The sequence below is a fragment of the Taudactylus pleione genome, unplaced genomic scaffold (assembly GCF_031769625.1).
Source record: "Taudactylus pleione unplaced genomic scaffold, aTauple2 ptg000407l, whole genome shotgun sequence".
Lineage (NCBI taxonomy): Eukaryota > Metazoa > Chordata > Amphibia > Anura > Myobatrachidae > Taudactylus > Taudactylus pleione.
In genome coordinates this window covers 3473693-3501154 of record NW_028284809.1, presented here as the reverse complement: position 1 = coordinate 3501154, position 27462 = coordinate 3473693, and the positions used below count along the sequence as shown (strand labels likewise).

At 44.6% G+C, this 27462-nt stretch overlaps 1 protein-coding gene across 2 annotated transcripts; it reads right to left on the bottom strand.

The window, feature by feature from the left end:
- Positions 1-27462, bottom strand: ATP2A1 (ATPase sarcoplasmic/endoplasmic reticulum Ca2+ transporting 1). 2 transcript variants are annotated; one of them, XM_088446920.1, is made up of 22 exons: positions 27077-27462; positions 23181-23198; positions 22942-23024; positions 16553-16657; positions 15558-15696; positions 13932-14012; positions 13748-13833; positions 13351-13648; positions 13054-13220; positions 12868-12956; positions 12044-12146; positions 9471-9602; positions 8670-8795; positions 7940-8158; positions 7388-7723; positions 6919-7139; positions 6601-6803; positions 6407-6492; positions 6179-6312; positions 5938-6055; positions 5596-5713; positions 1-572 (listed from the first exon to the last, which is right to left on the bottom strand). In XM_088446920.1, the coding sequence occupies exons 1-22, from the start codon at positions 27192-27194 to the stop codon at positions 553-555; spliced, it is 3000 nt and encodes a 999-aa protein (XP_088303046.1). In that variant the 5' UTR covers positions 27195-27462; the 3' UTR covers positions 1-552. The 2 variants fall into 2 exon arrangements, with proteins under 2 accessions (XP_088303046.1, XP_088303047.1); XM_088446921.1 differs by lacking the exon at positions 1-572 and adding an exon at positions 5038-5078.

Sequence of the window (27462 nt, the reverse complement as noted above, 5' to 3'; positions counted from 1 at the left end):
TCAGTTTAACTTATTATTTAACTTTAATAAATAGCTAGAACAGTTTTCATTTGGTTTTCTCACTTCCGTTTTTTTTGTTTTATCTTTGCTACAAGCTGCAACTCCCTCGGAGAGCTGGGAACAGGATAACGTGATGCCGCCATTTACAAAAACGCCGACTTTGTAACGTTCAATGGTGGAGGAGACTCGGAGGGGACATGCATTCGGAATCCTGCGACATTCTCCAGCTGCGTGACATATTCCTTGATTCGTATGCTGAATATTCAGGGCATAACAGGGAGGGGAGTGCTAGAAACAGGGTTAATGGTGGAAGCACGACTTTGAAGGCGCTTGGAAACAGAAAAACAGCCCATGGATAACGCAAGCCCTTGCAATCTGACCTTGTGTACACTAGGATGTGAGGGCTTTGGGGAGACAGGTTGAGGTTTTGGCAGTGTTGTGTTGTTGGGGGGGAAGTCAAGATGAGATGTTAGGAGGGGATGGTTAAAGAGAAAGTCTCAATGGAAATTTGGGCTGAAATCTGATTTATTTCAGTAAAAAGCTGAATTCCTTTTACTGGAATTTTTCTTTTTCTGTCAAGACAATAAGAGAGAAAAAAAAGAGTTAGAGATGTGCGGTTTTTTAAACGGAATCTGGCCCACCTCCGCATACGTCTGAATTTATGTTTGCGCCATTCAGATGGTCGTTATATCAGCCAATGGCTTATATCTTCCTTGGAACACTTATAAAAGAAAAACATACATGCACACATACACACAAGTATCTATATACTCCTATACATCCACTTGCAGGCAGGGATCTATTGTAATTACTCTTCTGATAAAGGGGTCTATGTACTAAGCCTAGGAGAGATATATAGTAGCTGGAGATAAAGTACCAACCAATCAGCTCCTAACTGAAACTTTACAGGCTGTGGGCCCCATTTATCAACGATGCATAACCCCCTTTACTGTTTGCTAAAGGGGTTATGTCATCCTTTATTCAACAAACAGCGGTAATCTAAGATTACCGCCGTCTGTCACAGCATCGTTCTCGCCATCTGTAAATAGCGAGAGCGATGCGGGCCCCATACCTGTCAATGGGGACCCAGCGCTGGCTTTCCGGCTTTAGCAAAGCCTTCCAGGCACTGTCGGGTCCCCGTCGGGCTACAGTGCCATACACATGCGCAGACAGACCCTCACGCATTTGAAAAATGACACCTAGGAGCTGATTGGTTGGTACTTTGGACCTCATTCAGAGCCGCTAGCAAAAAGCGAGCGCTCGCTCTGAATGAGGGTGGACGCTTTTTTTTTTTTAGCTGGCCTCCTGGTCGCTCGCTAACCTGTGGGTGACCACCCACAGCTTTTGTGAGCGGCCAGGTGATGGTCACGACCATCGGGCTTGCGACGAGACCCTTGTGGTAGGGTCTCGTCTCCTGCAAGCCCCAGTGAGCAGGAAGCTCACTACTGACACCACTCGTGATGTCAGTAGGGCCGCCCCCAAACGGCAGGCGTTCCTTTGGGAACGCCTCCTTTTGGCCAGCCACCCCCCCCGACCCGCCTACAAACCGGGGCGAGCTGTCGATCAACATCGACAGCCGCCCCGTTTTGCTGCGAGCCCCGGAGCGAGTGATTTCTTGCTTGCTCCGGGGCTCGCGCAGTGCGTGCGCACTGCCTGACCATCGGCCCGCTTGCGAGCGGGTCTGAATGAGGCCCTTTATCTGCACCCACTTTATCTCTCTCCAAGGTACACGGGGCCTGATTCAGCAAGGAACGATATTCTGCTAATACGCACGCACCGCAGTTGCTAATATCACATCTTAAGATAAGGACGCCCACTTCCCCTTGCTCACATCCGTATACTTGGGCAGTATAGCGGAATAATCGGTAACGTGGAGTAACATCGGACCCATACGCACAGTTAGGGCAGGTCAGACCTCACTCAGGAATTGCTAACTTCAGCGCACGCTCTGAGGCCTCAGGCTGCGCAGGGCATTGTAGTGGATAATTTATGCGCGCCCCCTGCAACAGCATTGCAACGCACTGGCACGCCTGCATTCGCCCGACACCCCCTCCGTCACCACCCACAACCAGCACTTCCTGTCAATCACTCTGCGATGGGTCTGCGTACCCTTTGCAATCGCAGTTCCCATTGCAATTGCTAGTTCGCGCACGTGCATTGCGATGCATGCGCAGTGAGGAAACATCGGCCCGAGTGCGTGCGTTCTCTCCTTTTGTGTTCCTTGCTGAATCAGGCCCATAGTGCATAGACCCCAAATTGTTATATGCGGCAGGCAATTGTTTTTTTTTTTAAACATATTGTAAATTAGCTAAAAATGAACCCTTAAGTCTATACAATGTAGATCTAACGCATTTGGTTACATAAAACTCCACCACCGCCTATTAAACCACTTACCTGCAAAGTGACCATAAATAAATCCACTAATAAGTCTGCTCCCATTACCTGGGCCATACCCAACATGCATTGCTTTTCAGGATGCAACATTTGAAGTGTCAGGACATTTAGAATAGCTATCTTTGTGCACTGCTGGTCTGCTTCATGCAATTGTATCAAAAGATGCTTAAAAAAATAAAATAAAATAAATCTAATAACCGAATAAACTGTTTGGCAAATTGCTCTGATTTTACGATTCAGCATCTTTCTTTCTGCAATGGTAAATCGCTTGTTGATGCACAAGACGAAGCCGGACACATAGGCACGTTCATAGACACTTTCTGAATTGCATGAACGTTTGAGGCACACAGGACTCCCCCGTTGTGTGTATACCTTTCATATCATGTGTAACAGTCCGGTGACATGGCGCCCTTGGGTTTTATGCCGATAGGGTAAGGGGGGGGGGTGTAAAAGAGATGGCATGATAGGGTAATTTGTAAGTAGAGCTGGAATCCATGAATTAATGACACATATGATGGTGATGATGGGGAAAATGTTAATGATACGTGTTAATTGTCTAAAGTCTGTTAATTATACAGTATGATGTGCCAAAGGTAGAAAAAAAATGGTATAATGTTTTATTGCAGTTACAGTAAGGTCCCCCAAATCAGGGCCGAAACTAGGATTTTTGTCACCAGGGGCAAGACAGTAATTTGGCGCCCCCCATGTAATTCCCCCTGCAGTAGTGCCCATATTGTAATGCCCCCATAGTAATGCCCATATGTTAATACCCCCATAGTAATGTAGTAATGCCCCTGTAGTGCCCACCATACAGTAATGCCCCTGTAGTGCCCATGCTCCCATATTAATGCCCCTGTAGTGCCCATGCTTTCATAGTAATGCCCCTGTAGTGCCCATGCTCATAGTAATGCCCCTGTATTGCCCATGCCCCCATAGTAATATCCCTGTAGTGCCCTTACAGTAATGCCCCTGTAGTGCTCATGCCCCCACAGTAATGCCCCTGTGGTAATGCCCCTGTAGTGCCCATGCCCCAATAGTAATGCCCCTGTAGTGCTCATGCCCCATTATTAATGCCCCTTATTGCCTATGCCCCCATAGTAATGCCCCTGTGGTAATGCCCCTGCCCCCATAATAATGCCCCTGTAGTGCAGCTTATTAAAAAAAAAAAATACTTACCTTGAACCCCGCTCCTGCATCCAGCGTCGCGTCCGGTCCGCCGGCTGCTCCTTGGAACTATGGGGGAGATGTCATGACGTCTCCCCCATAGTGCCCGTGGGGAGAGCCGGAAGCTGGAGTTCGGGAGAGAACTCCAGCCTCCGGCTCCGGCTACACCGCGTCGCTGCAGAGAAGGAGCCGGGCGCCCGCTGGTAATAAATATTACCAGCGGACGTCCGGCTTGGAGCCTCTCTGCAGCGCCGGGCTGGAGGTCACTGGCACCAGGTACAGCGGCTCACCCGGTGCACGTGCACCTCCAGCCCCCCCCTAGTTGCGGCCCTGCCCAAATACATGGGACAGACCATCTCTCTCCTTTTTACTGATGCTCTCTCTAATGATAAGTTTATGGCTGCAGTTATTTTGACCAATAAGAAACAGTATACAATGTTAACCAATCACAGCCTTCCTTTTGTTTTCTATAAAACAGCTGATCACTAGAGGGAGCTTCAGCAAGCTGCAGGGAGGTGAGCAGCTGCAATGCCTGCAGTCAGTGTAGTTCTATGTCTGCTCACAGTTTATGAGAAACAAGAAAAGTTTCTTACGGTACAGAACATAGTGAAACGGGACTGTAATGTGTCCTATAGTAAGGTTCACATGTAACAAGAACTGTCTGCTATATTAAAGTTCTCAGTGAACAGGAAGTTGGTCACTGTACAGGTTTTTGGGACTTCTGAATATAAGGCCTGATTTTGATTTGTACTCAAACCTGATGGTTTACGTTCAAATCCGATGTTTTGGGATCTGTGCATGGGCAGGACCCGGTCTACGCATGTGCAGAACAGGTCCTGCGTGATTGCTCACAAACACAGCTTAGCCGCAGCATGTCAAACATTTGGAGGGGGGGAGGAGACCAGGACGTGTTGCCCCTGTTTTCTAGGTGAGGAGCCCAGAGTCTGCGTCATCGGACCCAGACTTCCTGGACTCAGCCCACCAGGTCCGACGGTCAGTCGGAGTAAGCTTCGGCTTTCGCTGACTGGCTGAGGGCTGCGACCATCGTGACCGATGGCCGCTATGGTGATCTGATGCTGTGTCCTCGGACGCAGCACTTGGATCACGGGTGCATGCAGGAGGCATTAATTTTTTACAGATGCCTCCTGCCGCATTTGCATTTTAGTTATTGCACAAATTGGAATCAGGCCCCCACTGTGATACTATAAAAACCGAAAGTTTTACTTTACTGTTCATTAAGAACTGTGAAATGCGTAATGATACCATTGATATTGAGCAGCAAGTGTGATGATGATGATGATGATGATGAAGTATTTGATGATGAATGAGACATACAGTAGTTGTTATTTAGTAGTTACAGATCGTCATTGTGGTGTTATGAAGCAAAGATCCGTCATAATACTCTGCTGTGGAAGAGGGGAGTCACATGCAGACAATAAATAAGCGAAACGCGTCACCACATGCAACATGATGGGATACCTGTTAAACAGGAACAGGGAAGTGGTGAGGAAAGGATTATGCTACGGGAAAGGATAAAAAATACTGGTTTAATGCAAAGTCATTTTAAATGTAAAAATATAATTAGTCAATGATATAACTTAACCAGACTAGGGTAACAAACAGTGATTTTTTTTTTCCCCCTGTTATTCTTTGTACGCAAATGTATCTCAATTAGTCTTACAATACCAATTAAGATACTGTTAACACCAACTACAGTTGTGTATAAAAAAAAAAACGGACGCATTTTGCGTCACACTGATAGTAACATAAAACATACATTGATCACTGTTTGGTTCGGAGAAGTCTGGATAAATTGTCTGAGACAATGATAGTTATAATATTAATATGAGAAGATTATAAGGAGGATGGATGAAAAGAGAGAACATGTGTCTTCAGTCGTTCAGTATTCCTTCCAGCTGGTATGTATTTTACTTTACTCTTTGTTGGATATGAGTTTGTAGTCCTCAGTCTGAATGGCTAGCATATGTTTGTATATTGTAGACTATTCCCACCAATAAAGACAGGGTTTCTGCTTACCGTCAATGTAGTTACGGGCAAAAAATTTCAAAAGTTCGTCCAATAGGATGACGGGGAAGGAAATCTTCAGGACAACAAACCACTGAGTAAAGTTCAGAGGTGTCAACTTGAAGATCATCTGATGAATAGAAAGCAATGGTTAGCAGAGTATTATTTTGGTCATGTTTGATTTATGTTTTGTGGCCATTTCAGATGAATGAATCATATTATAAAGTCGATTGCATGTTTTCTTAGACACACCCATCATGGCCGACTCTTGCTTTAATTGATTACAATTAGTCTGGACTTTCCGTTATAAGATCAGTGTTTAGTGTGAGGTGCTAACTGGAGATTTTTACTCACAGGCAGAGGGTCAACATAGAGGATCAGGAAGTGGAGGGACATGGAGAGGCAGATGGAGCCCAACAGCCAAATGTTCACCCATGGGGGCATCCTGATCAGAGACTGGTTCTCTGAAAGACTGTGGAAAAGAAGGAAGGACATTGATAGATGTCAGCATGAAAGTCCCCAAGATCGTGAAGCAGGAGGGCAAAGAGGTGCAAGAAAGAGACGTGACAAGTGGGTTAGCTCAACGTGTTCTTACCTGTTGAGAGCGTTACACATCTCAATGGTGACCAACACAGACAGGGCCATGGTCATGGGCAATGGGGACTCAAAGGTTTCACATTCATGTCCTTCAAAGTCAGGATTATCTTCTGTGCACTGCATGAAATGGCTCTGAGGGACGGAAGAGATATTGAGATGATGAAATTACGGCAAGACAACAAAGGCCAAGATAGAAATTGGAGCAAAATAAGTAATGCGTCCTCACCAGCTGGTAGAAAGTCACTTGAGGTCCATCATCAGCATACATGAACCACCAGGCGGCAGCTCCTACAGTGGCGGCACCCACATAGCCTGCAAGGAAGACAAATAATGTTCATGTGGTCTCAATGGCTTTTAATGTGCCGGAACCAAGAACGGGCAACTTATCCTGTACTCAATATAAAATGTACTTGTCCTTACCTCCAATAGCCATGTAACGGAAGAAAAGCCATCCACTAATAAGGGGCTCCTTGGGGCTACGGGGTGGTCTGTCCATGATGTCCAAGTCAGGGGGATTGAAGCCCAAGGCTGTGGCGGGCAGACCATCTGTTACCAGGTTAACCCAGAGCAGTTGTACAGGGATCAAAGCCTCAGGCAGACCCAGGGCAGCAGTCAGGAAAATACTGTAATGACGGTTTTGCACAAGCTTAGAGAGAACTATGAAATGTGTCCGCAGATCAGACCTTAATGTTTTTTATATGGTAGGACAAGAAATACTGGGGAAGGGATCAAACTCACCAGACAACCTCTCCTACGTTGGAGGAAATAAGGTAGCGGATAAATTGCTTCATGTTGTTGTAGATGGCACGACCCTCTTCTACTGCAGACACAATGGTGGAGAAGTTGTCATCAGCCAACACCATCTCTGAGGCTGTCTTCGCCACAGCGGTACCAGAGCCCATAGCAATACCAATCTCAGCTTTCTTCAGAGCTGGGGCATCATTTACACCGTCACCAGTCTGACAAAGGAAAGCGAGAAAAGAAGTCACAAGGAGACCACTGATGATCAACAGGTTGCTATACAACAGGGCAATTTAGGACTTTGCACATAGGCTTAGACATGAAGTTACTCTATTCATGGTGGAACCTAAATGAAGGGACATTGGTGATGAGCTTTGAAGAGTGTAGATTGGCAAAGATGATAGGAAACACACACAGTGGAGTGCATCGTGCACGGGGAAACGACCACGTAAGTCATTTTACACACCATAGCTGTGATCTCATCGAAGGACTGCAGGAACTCTACGATCTTGGACTTGTGACTTGGCTCCACTCTGGCGAAGCAGGAAGCCTTCCTGACGGCGTCTCTCTGTTCTGCAGGGGGAAGATCATCAAACTCGCGGCCGGTGTAGGCACGTCCTGACACATCATCCTCCTCCTTAAAGATTCCAATACGGCGGCAGATGGCGATGGCTGTGCCCTTGTTATCACCAGTGATCATGATGACACGGATACCAGCTTCACGGCAGAGCTGGATGGAGCCCATGACTTCTTTACGAGGGGGATCTAACATACCCACAACGCCAACAAAAGTCAGGTCAACCTGTCGAAGAATATATTTTTAATAAGCAATCGAACAAGAAAAAAATTTGGTGTGTTCATGCAGTACAGACTCTCCAATATTGGTTTACTATGGTTTGATTGATAAGTTTGGTGTCGTTAAATAAAATCACTGCTGCAATAACAAAATGTGGTTGTAGACAACATACAGTCTGCCTCTCTCTCATCAATGTAAAGTCGTGTCTTGTTTCTAAATTACCTCGTATTCGGCAAACTTAGTGGAATCTTCAAGATTCATTTCTTCTCTCTTTGGTGGAGTGTCCCTTGTGGCAAGAGCAAGACAACGCAGAGTATCTCTACCTGTTCCCCATTCCTTGATTACAGACATGATCTTTTCCTTGATGGGTGCAGTGAAAGGTACACGGGATGTGCCCACGCGCACATAGTTACAACGGTCAATGACACCCTCTGGGGCACCCTGTTATGTTGGTGGGAGAAATAAAAAAATCTTGCTGAATATATAGTAAGGACAACACAAAATGTGTATTATGAGCATTTTGAAGCATCTAAAATTATACTTGAAACACTTGAAAGATCCTTTTAGCCTATAAACCAGGATTTACATTTTACATTTTTTTACTACTCTATAACTGTAAAGGTCAATGTACTGCCAAAACAGATTACATGATAAAGAGTTTAGTCACACATTGAAAGAACTAGGAAAAAAGGGGGAAGTGGTCAGAGATCAGCCTAGGGAGATGATATTTGTAGGTTTCATTACAAGAGGTCTGGGTGTCTTTAGCTAATCAAAAACACAATTGAAATGAATCTTTGAATGCTGATCAAAAAGGTGGAATACTACGGGCAAATCAAGTTTGGTAAATACTTTTTGCACTTATAGGGGTTAGGACCTGCAAAATGTCAAATGTCCTACTTATTGATCAAATTGATCAGCTCTCTGTACGCTAAGGTTCATGCTCGGATCTCACCTTTACGAACATCTTGTTGCCGACAGCGGCGCGGGAAGCTTTGGCGGGTGTGCAGAAGACTGACATGGATTTCCTGTCACGTGAGAACTCCAGGGTAAATTCTTTCTTCATCAGTTGCTTGATAACCTGTGAGATTGGAAGATTTGCGTTGGCTTGTTAGGGTCCTAGGTGGTAAAAGCAATCATCAAAAATGGAGTGCAAATCCCAATTTATATGTCGCTGACAAGTAACTCAGCTAACGCTCAGCCAGGTGATCGGGGTGGAGTCAGGGATTCGAGAAACTTAATTTGGCCACCCCAATGCGTATTGCAACTTTGTTCTAGACCATGTTAACCAGTTCTAATTATAGCACAACATGATTTTCGAACTGTTCATAGAACTCAGAGATGGAAGCAGATTGGCAGTATTTGCTGAGCAGTTTCTCAAGGTTCAGGGAGAAGTTGTACATGATACCACAATGGCAGGTGCTTGGGATAGTTCGTTACATGGGACCATTAAGGGGTAGATTGCTAGAAGGGAGTTAGGTTTCTTGGATATGACAAGTCCAGGGCAGGTGTCCGGTATAGTCAAAGTTCTTGATACACAACAGCCAGCTTGCTTGCATGTTACATAATTAGCTTTCTATAATGATACTAGGCAGACAGCTGGGATCGTCTGTCACAAGATGGGCACTGGTTCCGGGAACTGGAAGGTTATATCTTCAAGTGTTGGGGCAACATAGTAATGCAATCATGATGAGCTGTTAAATGCAATATTACAATCCAGTCTATACCAGCGTCTGGAGAACTTCCTCGCACTTACGGAGTTGCAAGCGTTGGCGCGTTCCACTTTAGAGAGACTCCTCACTTCTGTGTTAAACACGTTCATCTTCTCAACAAGGGTGGTCAGGGCTGTCTCAGTGGCTTCTCCAACCTTCTCAAACACTCCCTTAGACTGCAGGGCAAGGAGAGAAGAACAGGTTATGATACCTGGGGCGCAGTTTTCATAGCCTCTTAGCTGCAGTCACACCAGAAGCCATTAGTACGTTTGTAGCTGATGCCCTGATGATGGGCTTTGTAGGTTAGTAACTATGGAGAAGACTTATCGTCATGCTTTGGGGAACACCTTGACATTGCGATGTAGGTTTTCTAACACACTGCATTACCGCTGCTACTGCTATTCGCCATGTCTTAGACATTCACGTGCGCATAAAATGCGTATCGTGCAAGTATGACTCCTGTGAAACATTCACGGAGGTGGAATCATTCCCACGTTAGGCTTTGTGCTCATCTGTACATGCAATGTATTGTCAAATGTTTTTTTTCTTTTTCTTTTTATAAGATACCTCCTGGTAAGAGTAGGATTTGGGCACTTATTATTCCCATTTTAGTAAAAAGTACAATTATCTTTAAACATAAATGTCAACCCATTATTACATATACATAAAACATGGATCATGGATCTAGATTTTGTCTGCATTGTTTATGTACAGGTAAATGAGCCATGTATTTCTGTACATGTATATATATGGAGGGGATAGTAAAATAGTAGTAAAGTCGGTGACAGTAACATACAGTAATAATGGTGGTTATAGTAAGAAACTAATCGTGGTGATAGTAATGGCAGTTATAGTAAGTTACTAAGGGGTATATTTACTAAAGTGAGAGTTTTTAGAGGTGGTGATGTTGCCTATAGCGACCAATCAGATTCTACTTAACATTCAACTAGCACCTTCTAGAAGATAATAGCTAGAATCTGATTAGTTGCTATGGGCAACATCTCCACTTCTAGAAACCCGTACTTTAGTAAATATACGCCTAATTGTGGTGATAGTAAGACAGTAATGGTGGTGATAATAAATTAATAATGGCGGTTATACTATGAAAATAATGGCGGTGATGTTAAGATATTAATGGTGGTGATGTTAAGATAATAATGGCGGTTATAGCGGTTATAGTAATATAATAATGACGAGTATAGTATGAAAATAATGGTGGTTATGTTAAGATAATAATGGCAGTTATAGTAAGATAATAATGACAGTTATAGTAAGATAATAATGACGGTTATAGTAAAATAATAATGACGGTTACAGTAAAATAATAATGACGGTTACTGTATGCAAGTAATGGCAGTGATGTTAAGATAATAATGGTGGGTATAGCGGTTATAGTAAGATGATAATGACGGTTATAGTATGATAATAATGACGGTTATAGTAAGAAAATAATAGTGGTTATAGTAAGAAAATAATGGCGGTGATGGTAAGATAATAATGGCGGCGATGGTAAGATACTAATAGCGGTTATAGTAAGATAATAAAGGTTGTTATAGGAAGATGGACAGAAAAAAATAATTAAGAGAAAATAGCCAATGGCGCTGAATGAAGGTCACAATAAAATTAATTACCCTCATGCAGCTGTACAATATAGTAGCAAGCCAGAAGAAAAACTACTAAACTGTGAACATAGACAGAGCTGAAGAGGAGAACATATAACATTAATGTCAAAAATAATAAGAAAATATGCCCATACATATATATATATATATATAATAAAATTACATAGTATTTATTGAACAATAAACATCATTCTCACATCAATCTTTATATAGTTCTACATTTAGTACACCAAAAAAATAAAAAGTAATAATTAAATATAAAAAAAAAATGACATATAAGAAATATAAATATCTTTTTTTATTTTTCTGGTGTACTAAATGTAGAACTGTAAAAATATTGTGTTTTTTCACATATGTGAATTGTATTTATATGCATTTTAGTACTATAGATGTCAGAATGATATTTATTGTTCAATAAATACTATGTAATTGTATTATATATAGGGGCATATTTTCTTATTATTTTTGACATTAATGTTATATGTTCTCTTCAGCGATGTCTATGTTCGCAGTTTAGTTCCTTATTAAGACATTCAACTCTCAAAAACATTGCACTTTTAATAACGAAATATCCTGCTTTCTTCTGTACTGAAATCCCAACACAGCGTATCTAAGCGTCAGGCATACCAGCAAGAAAACCTGAACCCGCAAACTGTACAATCTATATTCATTGCCAGGTGACGTCAAAGTACCTCTGCTGATCATCGTTTATTAACTTGTGCTGCGTCACGTTTTACTATGCGGCCCGTGGCAGATATCGTACTTTTCTCGCCTGATCTGGAGGCAAACTTTTTTTTTTTCCTGCTTTTTGCTGCATTTTTTTTTATGCCATATCACATTTATTGTAGTAATAGCGGCATTTTTTTTATTTTTTTATTTTTTTCAGTAGTTTATATCGAATTCTCAAAAAAATATTAGTGCATGCAGTCAGTGTTAGATGAACAGCCCACACCGGGAAGGGGTGCCAATGAGGGGGGACGACGTTGAATTTTTACCTCGTTAAAGTCGAGAGATGAGTCATTGCAAAGTGCGCAGATTGTAGCTAATTCCACCAGCCCATCATACTGGCCGGCCTTCACATTCTTATCATTCTTCTGACTGAGAGAGTACCACAGAGAGGCAGGGGGGAGCCAGGAGAGGAAGAGATATATGTGAGATAGAAGGTAGAGAAATTTAGGGGAGAAGTAAAAGACGTGCAGAAATGAGGATAGCACTTGGGGATACATAGCTGGGGATTTATGGGGCCCATTTATCAACGAGTTTTATCATACGCAACGAGTTTTAGAACTCGTTGCATAGGATAAATGGTGCTCCAGCCAATCAGCTCCCGACTGTCATTTTTTCAAACACATGACAGTTGGGAGCTGATTGGCTGGAGCACTGTTATGATACGAAACAAGTTTTAAAACTCGTTGCATTGATAAATGAGGCCCTTACGGAGATAGTCCATGCCATTGCACGGTGCAGAAAATTGAAACTGAAAACAGGCGTGAAGATGGATCTGACAGGAGGGCATAGAGAGAAAATACAGTGGTGTAGCATAGTGGTTCATTCAGAAAAGAGATGGCATTGGGAAGTAACAGGTAGCAATTATGGAGGGAATAATGACTTGTGGAAATGGAAGATCAGTGAGCTCAGGATTTTAACCTATGAGTGTGTAGAGCCCTCGTTTGCCAGTAGGTCTAATCAGAGCAGACAGTGTCCAAACTCCGGGTGATCCCTATTCTGCTGCAATCCGGCAGAGCGGCTACTGGAGGTGTGGCGTGCATTGGTCAGTAGTGAGAAGCAGAGCTACTAAATTGACAATATCTAGACTCACACATCTCCTTCAGGGGCATAGGTGGATCCAGTGATGGTGAATTCATTCAGGGTGCAGACGTCGCCTTCAGCTTTATCAAGAACAAACATCTGTGTGAGACAAGGGATTACATAGTTCGTTATCTACCGACAAACCCATTTCTGTTATGCTTTGAGCTCGCACACGCTCTACATAGTGGAAACCTACCCTGCAGACAGACATCTGGTTGGTGGTCAGAGTACCAGTCTTGTCAGAGCAGATGACTGATGTGCAACCGAGAGTTTCCACGGAGGGCAAGCTCCTTACAATGGCGTTCTTCTTGGCCATACGCCTGGTACCCAGGGCAAGGCAAGTGGTGATTACAGCTGGGAGACCTGTATGGGGCGAGAGACTGGCAGTGAAGTCATGTACCATACTTGGTGGATGATGGTGACAGTTAGGCCAAGATCATGCTATTATGAAGCGTTACTAGGTAGTAGCGCCAGAAAAACAAACAGGACATGCCTTCGGGAATAGCGGCTACAGCCAGGGCCACAGCGATCTTGAAGTAGTAAACAGCTCCTTTGATCCAAGAGCCACCGTGGATGGGGTCATTGAAGTGTCCAATGTTGATCAGCCATACAGCGACACAGATGAGGGAAATGACCTTGGACAGCTGTTCGCCAAACTCGTCCAGTTTCTGCTGCAGAGGGGTCTTGTCCTGTTCAGTGGCTGCCATCTCATCACGAATCTTACCAATCTCAGTGGTGGCACCGGTGGCAATGACAACACCAATGGCCTTGCCAGCTCCTACGTTGGTACCCTGAGGGACATCAGAAAGAATGTCAAAGTCGTGTGGTGAGAGAATAAAACAAAGTGAGGTGCAGAAAGCCCTAGAGATACGTCAGTGAGAGGCACTTACAGAGAACAACATGTTTTTCTTGTCCTGGTTGACAGCCCGGGGGTCTGGAACAACTTCAGTGTGTTTGATGACAGAGACGGACTCTCCTGTGGGCGGCAGAAGGTTTAGGTGAGACATCCATGGTAAGGAACATGGTGGCCTACAGTAGACAAGGAGGTCCTCTGGGGCAAATTGGCCAACATACCTGTCAGGATGGACTGGTCAATACGCAGAGTGGTGGATTTAATGCTGATGAGCCTGATGTCAGCGGGGACTTTGTCTCCAACTGAGGAAAGAAAGACAAGTTGAAGATGGACGCCAGGTATTAAGTTCTAAGAAATTGGCGTAACTTTTACAGCAGACATTACTTTAGGAAACTGTGCTCTTATTTAGCTTTTGGTTATTTAAATAGCATAGTTTAACTATATTCAAGTACACTACATGCAGGTGATTCCTTATGGGATTCTTCAAGTGACAAATGTCTACTTTTCCATACTTTTCCAGCCTGTATTCACGCCCGTAACGAGGGATGTGCCCAGAGCACAAGGCCCGAAAGGGCGGTATTGTTGCTGCTCTGTTGGAAACCCCACCGCGCAGGGGTGCCTGGAGAGGCATCCCGCTACATAGAAAGGCGCCCAGCGCTTATCTCTTCCTGCTGCCGCAATGCTTGTCCTATCTGCAACGTGTGACATTATGATGTCACATCTGCCAGCCCTGGGAGCATCTGTGCCCTGCTACAGCACTGGCTCTATATCTCCCTGTGGAAGATATTTCCATATATAGCAAGTGAACAAGCAGCAGTGTGAATAAGCGCTAATACATATAGTGGGGCTGATTTAGAGCTGAAAATAAAAGCAAACAAAAAAAGTAACTTGCACCTGGAACAAACCATGTTGTCCTGGAAGGGGGGGGTGGGTTAGTTATCTTGAACCAAGACCTGAAAACCTGTCACAACTTCCTGGTTGTATGAAAAAAAAAAAAAAAAGGTTGCTATTTCCATGTGCATGCAGTTCTGCATCTGGCCACAGGGGGAGCTTGTGATACGTTCTACAATCTGCTGCTGCACATGGAAATTATTGCTCTGTGCTCCCTTTCCTAAGAACATTTCAAATGGCCAAACAAAGGTACAGTAAAGGTGCGTAGGTAACCACATAACACGTCGTTATCGCGCTTGCAAATTTCGCATGCATCGGGCTGATTTTGGTCGGAAACGACCAGCGATGCGCGCGCCCGCTGGTCGTTTCCGACATCTATCATCGCCCCGTACATGCTGATCAACCTGACGACCACGTCGGGTTCAGCATGTACAGGGATGATGGCTGTGCCTATGCTGAACGACTGAACGTTCAGTGTAGGCACATCATAGACATGGAAACGACAGCACGATTACAATGTCCTAATCGTGCTGTCGTTTTCCATGTCTTTTAGTGGATACGCACCTTTAGCTATATATAGGTATATGAGCTTAATGAGACATTTCATAGTCCACAGGATGGACCTCTGGCAGGTACAGAAGCTTAGGGCGGGATGTACCAAGAATTTCACAAAGGACAGCTCTCCTATAAGAGCTGTCCTTTGCGATGCTGCCGGGCAGAGGGACTTCTGGGACTTCTGTGCAGAAGGCCGCGGGCCGCAGGGGCTCATGGGAGGGATCCGATCGGATTTAAAAAACGTACTCGTGCTCCAATAGAGCTGCTTTATCGATTTTTTTTTAATCGATTTCCATAACCAAAACACGGGGGTCCGCGCTCACCTCTAATGTCTAATGAGACAGGGTCCCAGTGCCCTGTACATTTACAGGCTGCGGCAATACCAGTGCCCCCCTGCTCACCTGCCACCTCCACGATGTCTCCTGGCACAATCTCTCTGGCCTTGATTCTTTGTACCGATTTTCTGTCACTGCGGTAAACTTTTCCCATCTCAGGCTCATATTCTTTAAGAGCCTCAATGGCGTCTTCTGCGTTCCTTTCCTAGGTTTGCAAACAGAGCTTTCTTTAGGGCTATAATGCTAATAAGTATTAGCTCACTATTGTGACATTTTAGGAGAACAGTATTTTTATACCACATTTTCATTCTTTATCCGTAAAACTAACAAGAGATGACTGCATATGATTAAGTGGTTCATGTTGGAACTGGGTAACCTGGAGAATAATCCAGCTGCATTCACGGGAAATCATTGTTGGTGCATATAGTAATTATTGATGTTTATATTATTGCAGCCATAAAAATCAGCTAAGAAATTCTCTGTTCAAGTATTAAATAATATACAGATATGTCCTCACCCACTTTGGCTGTAGTCGTGGGAAATAGCCCCAATCCCGCGCTGAGCCCAGGCGACTCGGCCGCTTTGAGCTTTATAACTCAAAATGTGCGACTTATTCCCATAAATAATACAACTGGGAGCGCCAGAACTACATTGCTGGTGTGTAATGATCAATTTCCTGTGCGACATTTGTACATCTGTGTGCGACTGAGCCTGAAAATGTATACAAAGTGCTGCGATGCAGCAGGCACGGGGTTTTCTCACGCCAAATTCCGTGCTTCATCTGCGACTTTGCACGTGTTTAAAACTAATTGTGTCGCAGCCCCGCGTTTCAAGTACACTCCGAGTGGCGTTTGCTGCGTGTCTGCAATGCGAATAAAACACAACATTTTAAGGAAAAGACGATACGCTACGCCTCTCGGAGTGTATTGATTGCGCCGTATGGAATATGGACGTTGAGGACACATCTGTATACATAAGTTGCATGTTTAAAAATGTATACTGATATTTCTATAGGCGCACACTATGATTCCCGGGTCATTTAGTGACAAACATATACTTACTTGCCAGACTCCTACAACTGCGTTAGCGATGAGGATCAACAGGATGACAAATGGTTCCACAAAGGCGGTGATTGTCTCTTCACCTTCCTCAAACCAGGCGAGCACCTGAAACGCAGAGACCACCCTTAGGTAGGAAGCTAAAGTCTTGTTACTTTTCCACACAGAGAAGATAAAATATTCTACAGTTCTGTATAGATACAGCGTAACCTGAAAGCAGTATGTATATTACCTGAAAGCAGTATGTATATTACCTGAAAGCAGTATGTATATAACCTGAAAGCAGTATGTACATTACCTGAAAGCAGTATGTATATTACCTGAAAGCAGTATGTATATTACCTGAAAGCAGTATGTATATAACCTGAAAGCAGTATGTACATTACCTGAACGCTAGGAGAGAAACTAGTCACTTACAGGTGACTCTCATATCAAATGCACACAGAGTACCGCATTTCTCTGTCAAATATGGCCGCTAGTGATTCACTATGGCAGTTTTATATCAAAGCTGTAACTGATACGGTGTAGAACCCCACACCTCTCCATATTGCAGAAGGACATTGCTTACATATATTCCTATATAAATCTGTATGCACTGCAGCTACTGCAGAACCTCTTCAGAAACATGGCTGCCAGTTAGCTGCATTTGACTGAAGAAAAAAAAGTTGCCGCAGCAGGTGTTTTTTTTTTTTTTCGGCCCTGTAAGTTGCGTTATACTGATCGCTCGGATACCTGAAGGATTATGTGTCATTTACTGTATATCTGTCACTTTCTATAAAGGTGTTAGCTCAGCTGCCTAGGCCAGTGTACTCTGGGCTTGTACACAGAGCTGTGTCACCGCAGAACCCTCCTGTCATTAGAAACAGCCTCTTGGGTTACACTGGGCTAGATTTACAGCTATTTTATGGGGCCCTCTCGTGCTACGTGCAGCTGTCGCTCTCACAAAACGCAGAGCCACCCGGGGCTGTCACTCAGAGGCTGCAAGGAACACCCTCTGTCTCCCCTGACCTCCTCTCTCTTTCTCTCTCTCTCTTTCTCTCTCTCGCTGGGCCTCGTCCTGCAGTCTCCCAGCAGCTGTCTGACACTTGAGCTGGCCACTGGCCGGATCGAGTTATCTTCAAGACAAATTTAACCTGCAGAATGTGCCGCTCATTGGGAAAAGAAAAGGTCAGGGTTAGAGCCCGGTTAACTCTTTCACAGAGCTGATATCATGTGCTATGCGAGGCTGCGCCCGTAATAATATATATATATTATATATATGTATATACTGTATTTCAGCGGTTCGTTTGAAGTAGGCCTACATTATATTATATATGTGGTTGATAATACGTATAGGGGGAGATATACTAAGCCTTGGACAGAGGTACAGTGTGGAGAGATAAAGTACAAACCAATCAGCTCCCAACTGTCATGTTACAGGCTCTGGGGCCTATGTATCAAGAAGTGGACCAATGGAGAAGTTTCCCATAGCAACCAATCAGCTTTGAAGCAGCATTCATCAAGTACAGCCTATAAAATAATAGGTAGGAGCAGATGGGTTGCTATGGGCAAGTTCTCCACGCTTTTCACTGCTTGATACATAGACTCCTGTGTTTGAAAAGTGACAGTTAGGAGCTGATTGGTTGGTACTTTATCTCTCTCCACTTTCTCCAGGTACTAGAAATATATTTCAGTGAATTACAATCCGCATTACGGTATGGTGACATGACTGGAAAAGACATGCAGTTCTACAATTGCCATGCTTGTGTATGGATAAGTCCGGTAATGGTAGAGCCTGATTAAGGGGAGGGGGATGTATCCAGGGGATAATTTTGCTAAAGTGCGGGTTTATATAAGTGGAGGTGTTGCCCATAGCAAACAATCATATACTAGCTATTATCTTCTAGAAGGTGCTGGATAAATGATAAGTAGAATCAGATTGGTTGCTATGGGCAACACCTCCACGCCTATAAAACTGCACTTTAGTAATTATACCCCTAAGAGTGGAGAAGTCGCCGATAGCAACCAATCAGCTACTAGCTAGCATTTATCAGGTGCATTCTATAGAGTGATAGTTAGAAGCTGGTTGGTTGCTATGACCAACCTCTCCACTCGTCCACTCTTTAGAAGGTTTGAAACATCTCCCCCGAGTAGGCTTTAGGCAAGATGCCGCTTTGGGGACCTTCACCCCAACCTCTGCGTGAAAAAGTAACCACATAAAACAGGTTTTAGTAATCATGGCCTCTCAGCGCTAACTGGGGCCTAGGCTGGAGCCTAGATTTGCCTTAATGGATGACTTGCCTGGTGAAAGGCTGTTGGGATTTGTTGTGTGGTGGATCTCATTATGCAGCCTCTGCCTGGTATATATCAGTGTGTGCATTGTTGTGTGCCAACTTTCAAAATGATTAGGGGTGCTCAAGTGGTCACCCATTTGAGTGCAATATGCCATGCATACTACACATGGATATAGTTGCAGCACCCACAAGACCTGTGCCACGTACTAGTCACCTCTGCCTGTTCCCGTGTCGTACCAGCAGTGGGCTATGCTGTGACTATATGTATATGTATACTCCTGGCTATGATAAGGACTAGGCTGCTGATAGAGAGCAGTGTTAGCTGACACTATCCAAGCTCTGAGAACTGTCTGATGCTCTCATTCCACAGACACTCTTCCCATGCAGTATCCTAAATATCAGTATAGCAGGAAACGGGGGGTCACCGTCTCACAGCAGCCTGGACACTGTCTGAGAACAGCCAGCGAGTTTCTGCAGATATCCCCTGTATCAGACTGGCTGCCTGGGAGCCGCCATGTGCCAGCTAGCTGGCTCGTTACTATATCCTATATGCAATGAAAGCACATAGAACAAGATTCTAGGGGTCTATTTACTAAGCCTTGGATAGAGATAAAGTGAACGAGGTCCCAACCAATCAGCTCCTAACTGCCATGTCATAGGCTGTGTTTGAAAAATGACCGGAGCTGATTGCTTGGGACTTTATATCCACTCATTTTATCTCCATCCAAGGCTTAGTAAATAGACCCGTTTATCACTGTAGTGGGGGAAAAAAAATTAACTTATTTTATTCTGTTTGTAGGAAGATGGGATAGAATATGAATGCACATTTTACTTCTGTGTAGCTATCATGTAGATAGAAATATATAATATATTGCCCTGTAGTCTCTATAGCACAGTGCATCTACTGGTGTAATATACACCAATACAGTATAAACACGGAGACATAAGTCAGTACAGAACCACTTTATCATTGATGACTAGTATTCTGTCTGTCTGAGGTCTGATCTGTTCTCTAGCCTCATGAAGTTTAGCATACAATAAGTATTTGGTAGCTAAACAAATGCTGGTACTTCTGTTGTTGGGAGTACTGTTCCCTGTGCCAAAAACCCCATCACCAGTTTTACATAACTGCTCCCTGGGGATCAGTATTATTGCCTGTAATATTATACAGCATTTACACGATATATCCCATTGGCTTGTTTTGTATATTGGGCCACAAGCTGATACCTCACTAAACATGCACAAGAGAGGCATGAGGCATTAGAGGTGTGAGCTTACCAGGCTGGAAAACAATAAACATTGTCATTCCCTCTCAGAGAACTTCCTGCCCTAAGATATATTAGGGGAGGTGTACGTAGCTTCGAAGATAAAGTGGAGAAAGACAAAGGCCCTCATTCAGACCCGCTCGCAAGCGCTATGAACTCGCAAGTGGGTCGATAGTGAGAGCCTGTGCACGCGCAGCACTCGCAGTGCGTGTGTGCAAGCCCTGGAGCGAGTGACAAATTCACTCGCTCCGGGGCTCACTACAAACGGGGCGGCTGTCGATGTTGATCGTCAGCTCACCCCGTTTTGTAGGCGGGGTGGGGGGTGGCTGGACAAATGGAGGCGTTTCTGTAGGAACGCCTGCCGTTTGTAGGCGGCCCTACTGACATCACCAGTGATGTCAGTAGGGAGCTTCCTGCTCTATTACAGCAGGAAGCTACCTGGGGCTTGCGGTAGACGAGACCCTACCACAAGGGTCTAATCGCAAGCCCCGATGGTCGCGATGGTCTAGACCATCGCGACCATCACCTGGTCACTCGCTAAAGCTGTGGGTGGTCACCCACAGCTTAAAGAGCGGCCAGGAGGCCGGCTTTTAAAACAAAAGCGGCTGCCCTCATTCAGAGCGAGCGCTCACTTTTTGCGAGCGGCTCTGAATGAGGGCCAAAGTACTAACCAATCAGCTCCTAACTGTCACAATCAGCTCCTAACTGTCATGTTACAGGCTGTGTTTGAAAAATGACAGGAGTTGGTTGATTGGTACTTGGGGCTCTATTCATTATCACTTAATTTCTACATAAGCAGGTGAGAATGATAATTGTCACCTGCTTTTGTAGAAGTTAAGTGTCCGGGCCATTTATCAAAAAGGTAACGCAGGAGATATCACAGATCTCCCGATGTGGCCCACTGTCCCCATACACTAGTATCACAGATATCTCCTGCTTACCTTTCTCTCCCGATGTGGCCCACTGTCCCCATACACTAGTATCACAGATATCTCCTGCTTACCTTTCTCTCCCGATGTGGCCCACTGTCCCCATACACTAGTATCACAGATATCTCCTGCTTACCTTCCTCTCCCGATGTGACCCACTGTCCCCATACACTAGTATCACAGATATCTCCTGCTTACCTTCCTCTCCCGATGTGACCCACTGTCCCCATACACTAGTATCACAGATATCTCCTGCTTACCTTCCTCTCCCGATGTGGCCCGCTGTCCCCATACACTAGTATCACAGATATCTCCTGCTTACCTTCCTCTCCCGATGTGACCCACTGTCCCCATACACTAGTATCACAGATATCTCCTGCTTACCTTTCTCTCCCGATGTGGCCCACTGTCCCCATACACTAGTATCACAGATATCTCCTGCTTACCTTTCTCTCCCGATGTAGCCCACTGTCCCCATACACTAGTATCACAGATATCTCCTACTTACTGTACCTTTCACTCCCGTAATGGCCCGCTGTCCCCATACATTAATATCACAGATATCATACACTGGTGTGGGGACAGATATTCATCAAGCTCAAGAGGGATCCTTTTGGATTCCTCCGCCCCTCTCCGGCTCGTTCCTTCGGATGCAGGTACTTTGTGCACCTGCATGAACTCTAGTTCACGCAGGCGCACTAGCACTGCAGAGTCGACTCGGTAGTGCTAAGTTTCACTGCTCCAAAAGGAGCATTGAAGCAGCTTCGGGGAGACAGCTGTTTTTCGGATCAGCTGTCTCCGCGTCGGAGCAAAGATTAATTGCTCCGGCGCTTGCTCCGAGTTAGTATGATAATTAACATAATGAATAGACCCCTTTATCTCCAAGATTTGGTACATCTGCCCCATTTTCTTTTACTCTTCTGTGCTACTGATGTCACCAAGCTCCACTATTATGTTTAATCTCCAGTAGGTTCCGGTTTTAGTGGGAATAAAGGTAAGACGGATACACGCACAGACATTGTTAAACTCTATGGGGTAACGGACAGGAGCGGATGTCGGAACAAATTGCAGACCGTCCTTTGCAATCCAACCCCCTGTTAGTACTATACATAGGGCCTGATTCAGACCCGCTCGCAAGCGCTACCGTACATAGGGCCTGATTCAGACCCGCTCTCAGCTCGCACCGTTTTGGAGGCGTGGTGTGGGGGTGGCTTCACAAACGGAGGCATTCCCATGCAAACGCCTGCCGTTTGTGGGCGGCCCCTCGGACATCACCAGTGATGTCAGTGGGAGAGCTTCCGGCTCTATTAGAGCCAGAAGCTCTCTGGGGCTTGTGGCCACGAGACCCTACCACAAGGGTCTCGTTGCAAGCCCGATGGTCGCGATGGTCTTGACCATCGCGACCATCATCCTGGCCGCTCGCAATAGCTGTGGGTGGTCACCCACTGCTATGCGAGCGGCCAGGAGGCCGCTCCAAAAAACAAAACAAAAACGCCCTGATTCAGAGCGAGCGCTCTTTCAGAGCGTCCGGCTGAATCAGGGCCATAGATCAGTAGACTCGGTGTGACTAATATATGCCTCTCCCCTCTGTACCCTTACAAAAACAAAATAGGAGAGGAATGAGATGTTCTGCAAGCTTCAAGAAGTTGTTTTAACTAGTTTACTTTTTTTTTTCACTGTATTGCTCATTGCTTAATTGACGCTATTCTTTTATTGTGTTCCTCCTCTTTTATCTCCCTTTTTTTTGTATAAATGCTTCTTTTGACAGTACAAATAAACACTATTTCGGAAACCTAGGCCCAGCGTGGGTGCTGCTGGTACAGGAATGCGTGCAAATTGCTAGTTTGGTGCATATTGTGGCAATCTTTTTAGTAAATCAGCCCTGTCACTTGCTGCCGCTGCAGCTGACTTTTCTGCGTACTTACGAATGAAATGACAGCAGCCAGCAGCAGAATTCGGACCAGCAGATCTTCAAACTGTTCAGCAACTAACTCCCAAATGGATTTTCCTGTAGTGTGAGAGAAAAGAGGCCAATGACTGTCAGTCACACACTTACCTGTACTATAATCACACTGTCTCTCATTCACCACTCATTGGGACAGCTGCTTGCATACAGGTGTCCCCATATATTATATATTCTTCTGTAAGAAGTAAAGGAACTCACCCTCTTCTGCTGGGAGCTCTGGACCATGGAAGCGGGGAAAAAAAAAAAGAGAAAACATAATTAGCGATGATCCTAATCAGGAGATTAGCGGCACATGGGGGCCGCTATCCCTATATGCACAAATTATAATAAAATGTTTTAATACTGAGTTTGTAAGCATACAGTTGCACACGTCAGAATCTGGTGATTATTGGGCGACCCTAACACGGATCCACGTAACATTTTTATATGATTCGCTTAAGAAGGTCGTCTTTTTTTTTCATGTTTCAAATGGGGATGACAAACCCAACGCGTTTCAGTCCAATTTATCATATCTTACAGAGGTGCCGAAAAATTGCTACAGAGTTCCCGTAGCAGATTCTAATCTCTGAAATGATGCTCTCTGTATCTGAGTATTCGTCTTGGTAAAAGAGAATGAGTGACCCCTAGGGATATATTTACTAAAGTGTGGATTTTTTTTAGAAGTGGAGATGTGTTGCCCATAGCAACCAATCAGATTCTAGCTATTATCTTCTAGAAGGTGCTAGATAGAGGTGGTAGACTCCGATTGGTTGCTATGGGCAACACCTCCACTTCTGAAAACCCGTACTTTAGTAAATATACCCGCTAATCTCTTTTATCCACCAATTATGATACTACAGCAGCGAGTACTGTACTGTAGTGATAGATTTCGCAGTTTACTTTAGTATATCCATTCTTGGTAGTTTTATGCGCAAAACACTTTAGTGGATAATAGGTTATGGGACATTTCTGTATCCTTAGTGGATAATAGGAAATGGGATGCTGACTGTATGGAATAATCATTAGAGAACAAATTACAGGGCAAGGCGGACCCCCCCCCGCTACTGGGAGTCAGGTTTAATCTTGATTAATGCTGAATCCCATGTGTAGTCAAATGACAATGTTGATGATGTGCATGCGAGAGGGTATCCTGAGGGTTATGTGACAGCTCAATAAATCCTGCTGTCAGCCTGTGTCACGCAGATGCTATGTACTTTCCCAGTGCCCAGGGAACAGAATGCACTCGGACATCTATCTTGCACCACTCCAAGTAACACTGGCCAACATACTGATAGGCAGAAACCCTGGGGTGCCCCCTTAACCCCACTCACTGCCAGGCTATAATGTCAGTAAGGAGATTTGTGCTGCAGGCAAACTGCTCAATGCTAGTTGGTGAAACCATTGTCTGTAAATGACTTGTTGCTTGCTGGGAGTTACGCCTAGATGTTGGGTGCAATGATATTTTACTACTAAGGGGAACAGGAACTGAGTTAGCCTTGGGGCTATGACCTTCCAACCCCGTATGATTGCGAGACAGAGGCGCAATAAAAGACGCAATTGTTGATAAAACATTTCTTCCATTAGTTCCTCAGGAAAGACCAGTTATGTGGTTAAATAGTGATGGTCAGATAGGAAATGTGCCTTTAAATGCAACCCAATATTGCAAAATGTAATTCAGGGTTCTAAATTTAGACCTCCAGCTACAGTATGCCTAGCTGGGTATCAATATGTCTATATATAGAGATGCATGACTTATTGTGAATGTATTTTGGGGAACACTGGCTGACATTGAGATTGGGAAGACCGCGGGAAGGATCTCGTCTCTCTCAGCAGTTTGTAGCCTCGGGGCTCTCTTGAAGGACACGGCTGAGATGGCTGTATATGGGGAGTGACATCATCGGCTGGACCTAATACCCCGGCACTAAAATACCCCCGGCTGCCATGTGAGGAGCCATCTCCAATGTATAGGGGGCGGGGCGGCCATATTTCAGTACCTGTATGGCCTTTTACTTGCCTTTAACTAGACACAGATAGATCCCACCGGGTATGTACAGTATGTGTGACACTGTACTATACAGGACACCTAATATGTACAGAGTGCAGATCTATACATAACACTTGGCATGAAAAGTATGTGTTCCCTGCAGTATTCCTATACTGTATGTCTCCCACTAATACTAGTCTGGCATGGTATGTATCAACATACGCCAGTAACAGCACATATAGTCACACTGAATGTGAACATCCTATGTATACAGATCTGTTATCGGGCAATATATATATATATATATATATATATATATACACACACTCACACACTGGAACACATTAACATATATAAATATATAATATATATATGTAAATATTTATGTACTGTATATTCAGATATATGATTACATGTAGGTGCATGTATATATATATATATATATATATATATATATACACAAACACTTTTAGCGGCACTCCATAAAAAAGTCACAGAAGCAGGTAGTTAACATCAACGTTTCGATGCTTTAATGCATCGTTTTCAAGATTGCTTCGAAACGTTGATGTTAACTACCTGCTTCTGTGACTTTTTTATGGAGTGCCGCTGAAAGTGTTTGTATATGTGGTTGCCGGTTCCCGGTTATCCCCAGAGGGCACCCGGATTCTTTGACTATTAGTGGGAGTGCCATCCGCATCGTGTGTATATATATATATATAATGATGCTCTCCGGCAGTTGTGTCCATATGCAAACTCACACTCAGCACAGACCCCAGCTGGCCGGATCATGGCCTCCCCTGCAGGAATGTGACATTTACAGAGATCCCCTCATGGCCTACTGGGACTTGTAAAAGATAATCATAGCAGCCCAGAATTAACAGTGCCGGGGACCCCCTGTGCTCTGTGTGTGTGTGTGTGTGTGTGCGTGTGAGAGAGGTGTATGTATGCGTGTGTGTGTGCGTGTGAGAGAGGTGTATGCGTGTGTGTGTGTATGTATGTATGTATGTATGTATGTATGTGTGTGTGTGTGTGTGTGTGTGAGAGGGGAATACACTCTGGCTGCAGTGTAAAGCCTCCTGCTCTGTATACAACTCCCTAATCTTCTTCCTCTGTTCTATATATACCAAACGTGTGTCACACACATGCAAGACGGGATATCTAGGTCTGTCCTCTTGTCAGTACAGACACTCCAGGACTTTTCTCCTCCAGGCACTCACAGCAAGGAGATAAGAGGCACAGAACAGATGTCCTGACTTTCAGTGCAAAGTGCATCACTCATGCAGTCATAGGTGTGAGATCCTTAGCTGCGGCCTAACGTCTCTAAGTACTGTCCTGGCTGCCAGCACCCTCTCCTGCTCTCACTACTCCCTTCACCCTCACGGCGTCTTCCCTATGCTCTCTGACCCGCCGATGTGACCTGATCCTGTGTTTACCATATTACCTCTATCATATTTACCCCCCATCAACATAGCTCCGACTGTCCTGTCCCTAAACTTGCCCTTGAGGAACCTGCAAATCATTAAAGCAAATCACAGTGCTACAGCCTTTGCAGTTCTTGCTACGGTACATACAGCAACCATTCCCTGGCTAATTCAGTCTGATCACCATGATCGTCTGTGGGTTGCACCCAGGATTGGGGGAAATAAGCATAAAGATCTACCTTGTAGTGTACACCTCATTTCCCACGCCTCATAGACTCCTATGTCTCATATACTCAAGGCCATTACTGTTATATAATTATGTATAGACTAGAGATAATGAAGCATTTGTATACTGAGAAGCATAGAGTAGGAGCTTAGACAAGTGGAGTGTTGGTAACTTTCAAACTATACATCCAAGCTATCAATGTACCACAGGTGAGTCAGAGGCATTTGTCATCAGGCGATAGGAGACTATGGCGTGTATCGGTATCAGCACTACAAAATCTACAGGGTGGTGAGAGTTTGATAATCATAGTTACAATATGGCAATAGGGCCAAAGGAGAGGGGAGAGGGGGGGTGAGTAGACCCTCCGCACACTCTGAAGCCATCAACTTACATTGTTGCCCTGTAGAGGACGCAGTTTTTGAACAGATTCCCATTGACACAGAGGGGCACACAACAAGATCATAATATGTGGTTTGCAACATACCGTTGGGTCCATACTTGGCAAAGTTCTTCTTGACCTCGTCAGGAGACAGACCAGTGTTTTCGTTGACCCCAAAATAGGCCAGGGTTTCCTCCGTGGATTTGGCGTGTGCGTTCTCCATCCTTGTCTTTCAGCCCTGCCGCAAAGGGCTTACCTCGTCCTTAAAGATAAAAAAAAGTCTCTTCTCCAACCCCCCCACCTCTTGTGGTCGACAGAGTCTTTTGATGGGCAGGTGTTCACCCCCCTCCCTCTTCTGCAGCTGAGTGTGGCAGTGGTTTCTCCCTTAAGAGCCGACCCGTGGCTCAACAGTTCATCTCCTGCGCTCTGTCCTTAGCAGGAGACTGGAACACCTTCACCCTGGACCCCACACAGAAGCTGTCAGAGTGAGA

Bases quoted from the DNA above. Each gene is read 5' to 3' on its own strand.
- ATP2A1 (XM_088446920.1), bottom strand. From the start codon at position 27,194: ATGGAGAACGCACACGCCAAATCCACGGAGGAAACCCTGGCCTATTTT. The intron at 8,159-8,669 runs GTGAGATCCGAG...CCAACATAACAG, and splicing joins GCAACAAGATGTTCGTAAAG to GGTGCCCCAGAGGGTGTCAT. The intron at 7,724-7,939 runs GTAATTTAGAAA...ATTCTTCGACAG, and splicing joins CTAAGTTTGCCGAATACGAG to GTTGACCTGACTTTTGTTGG.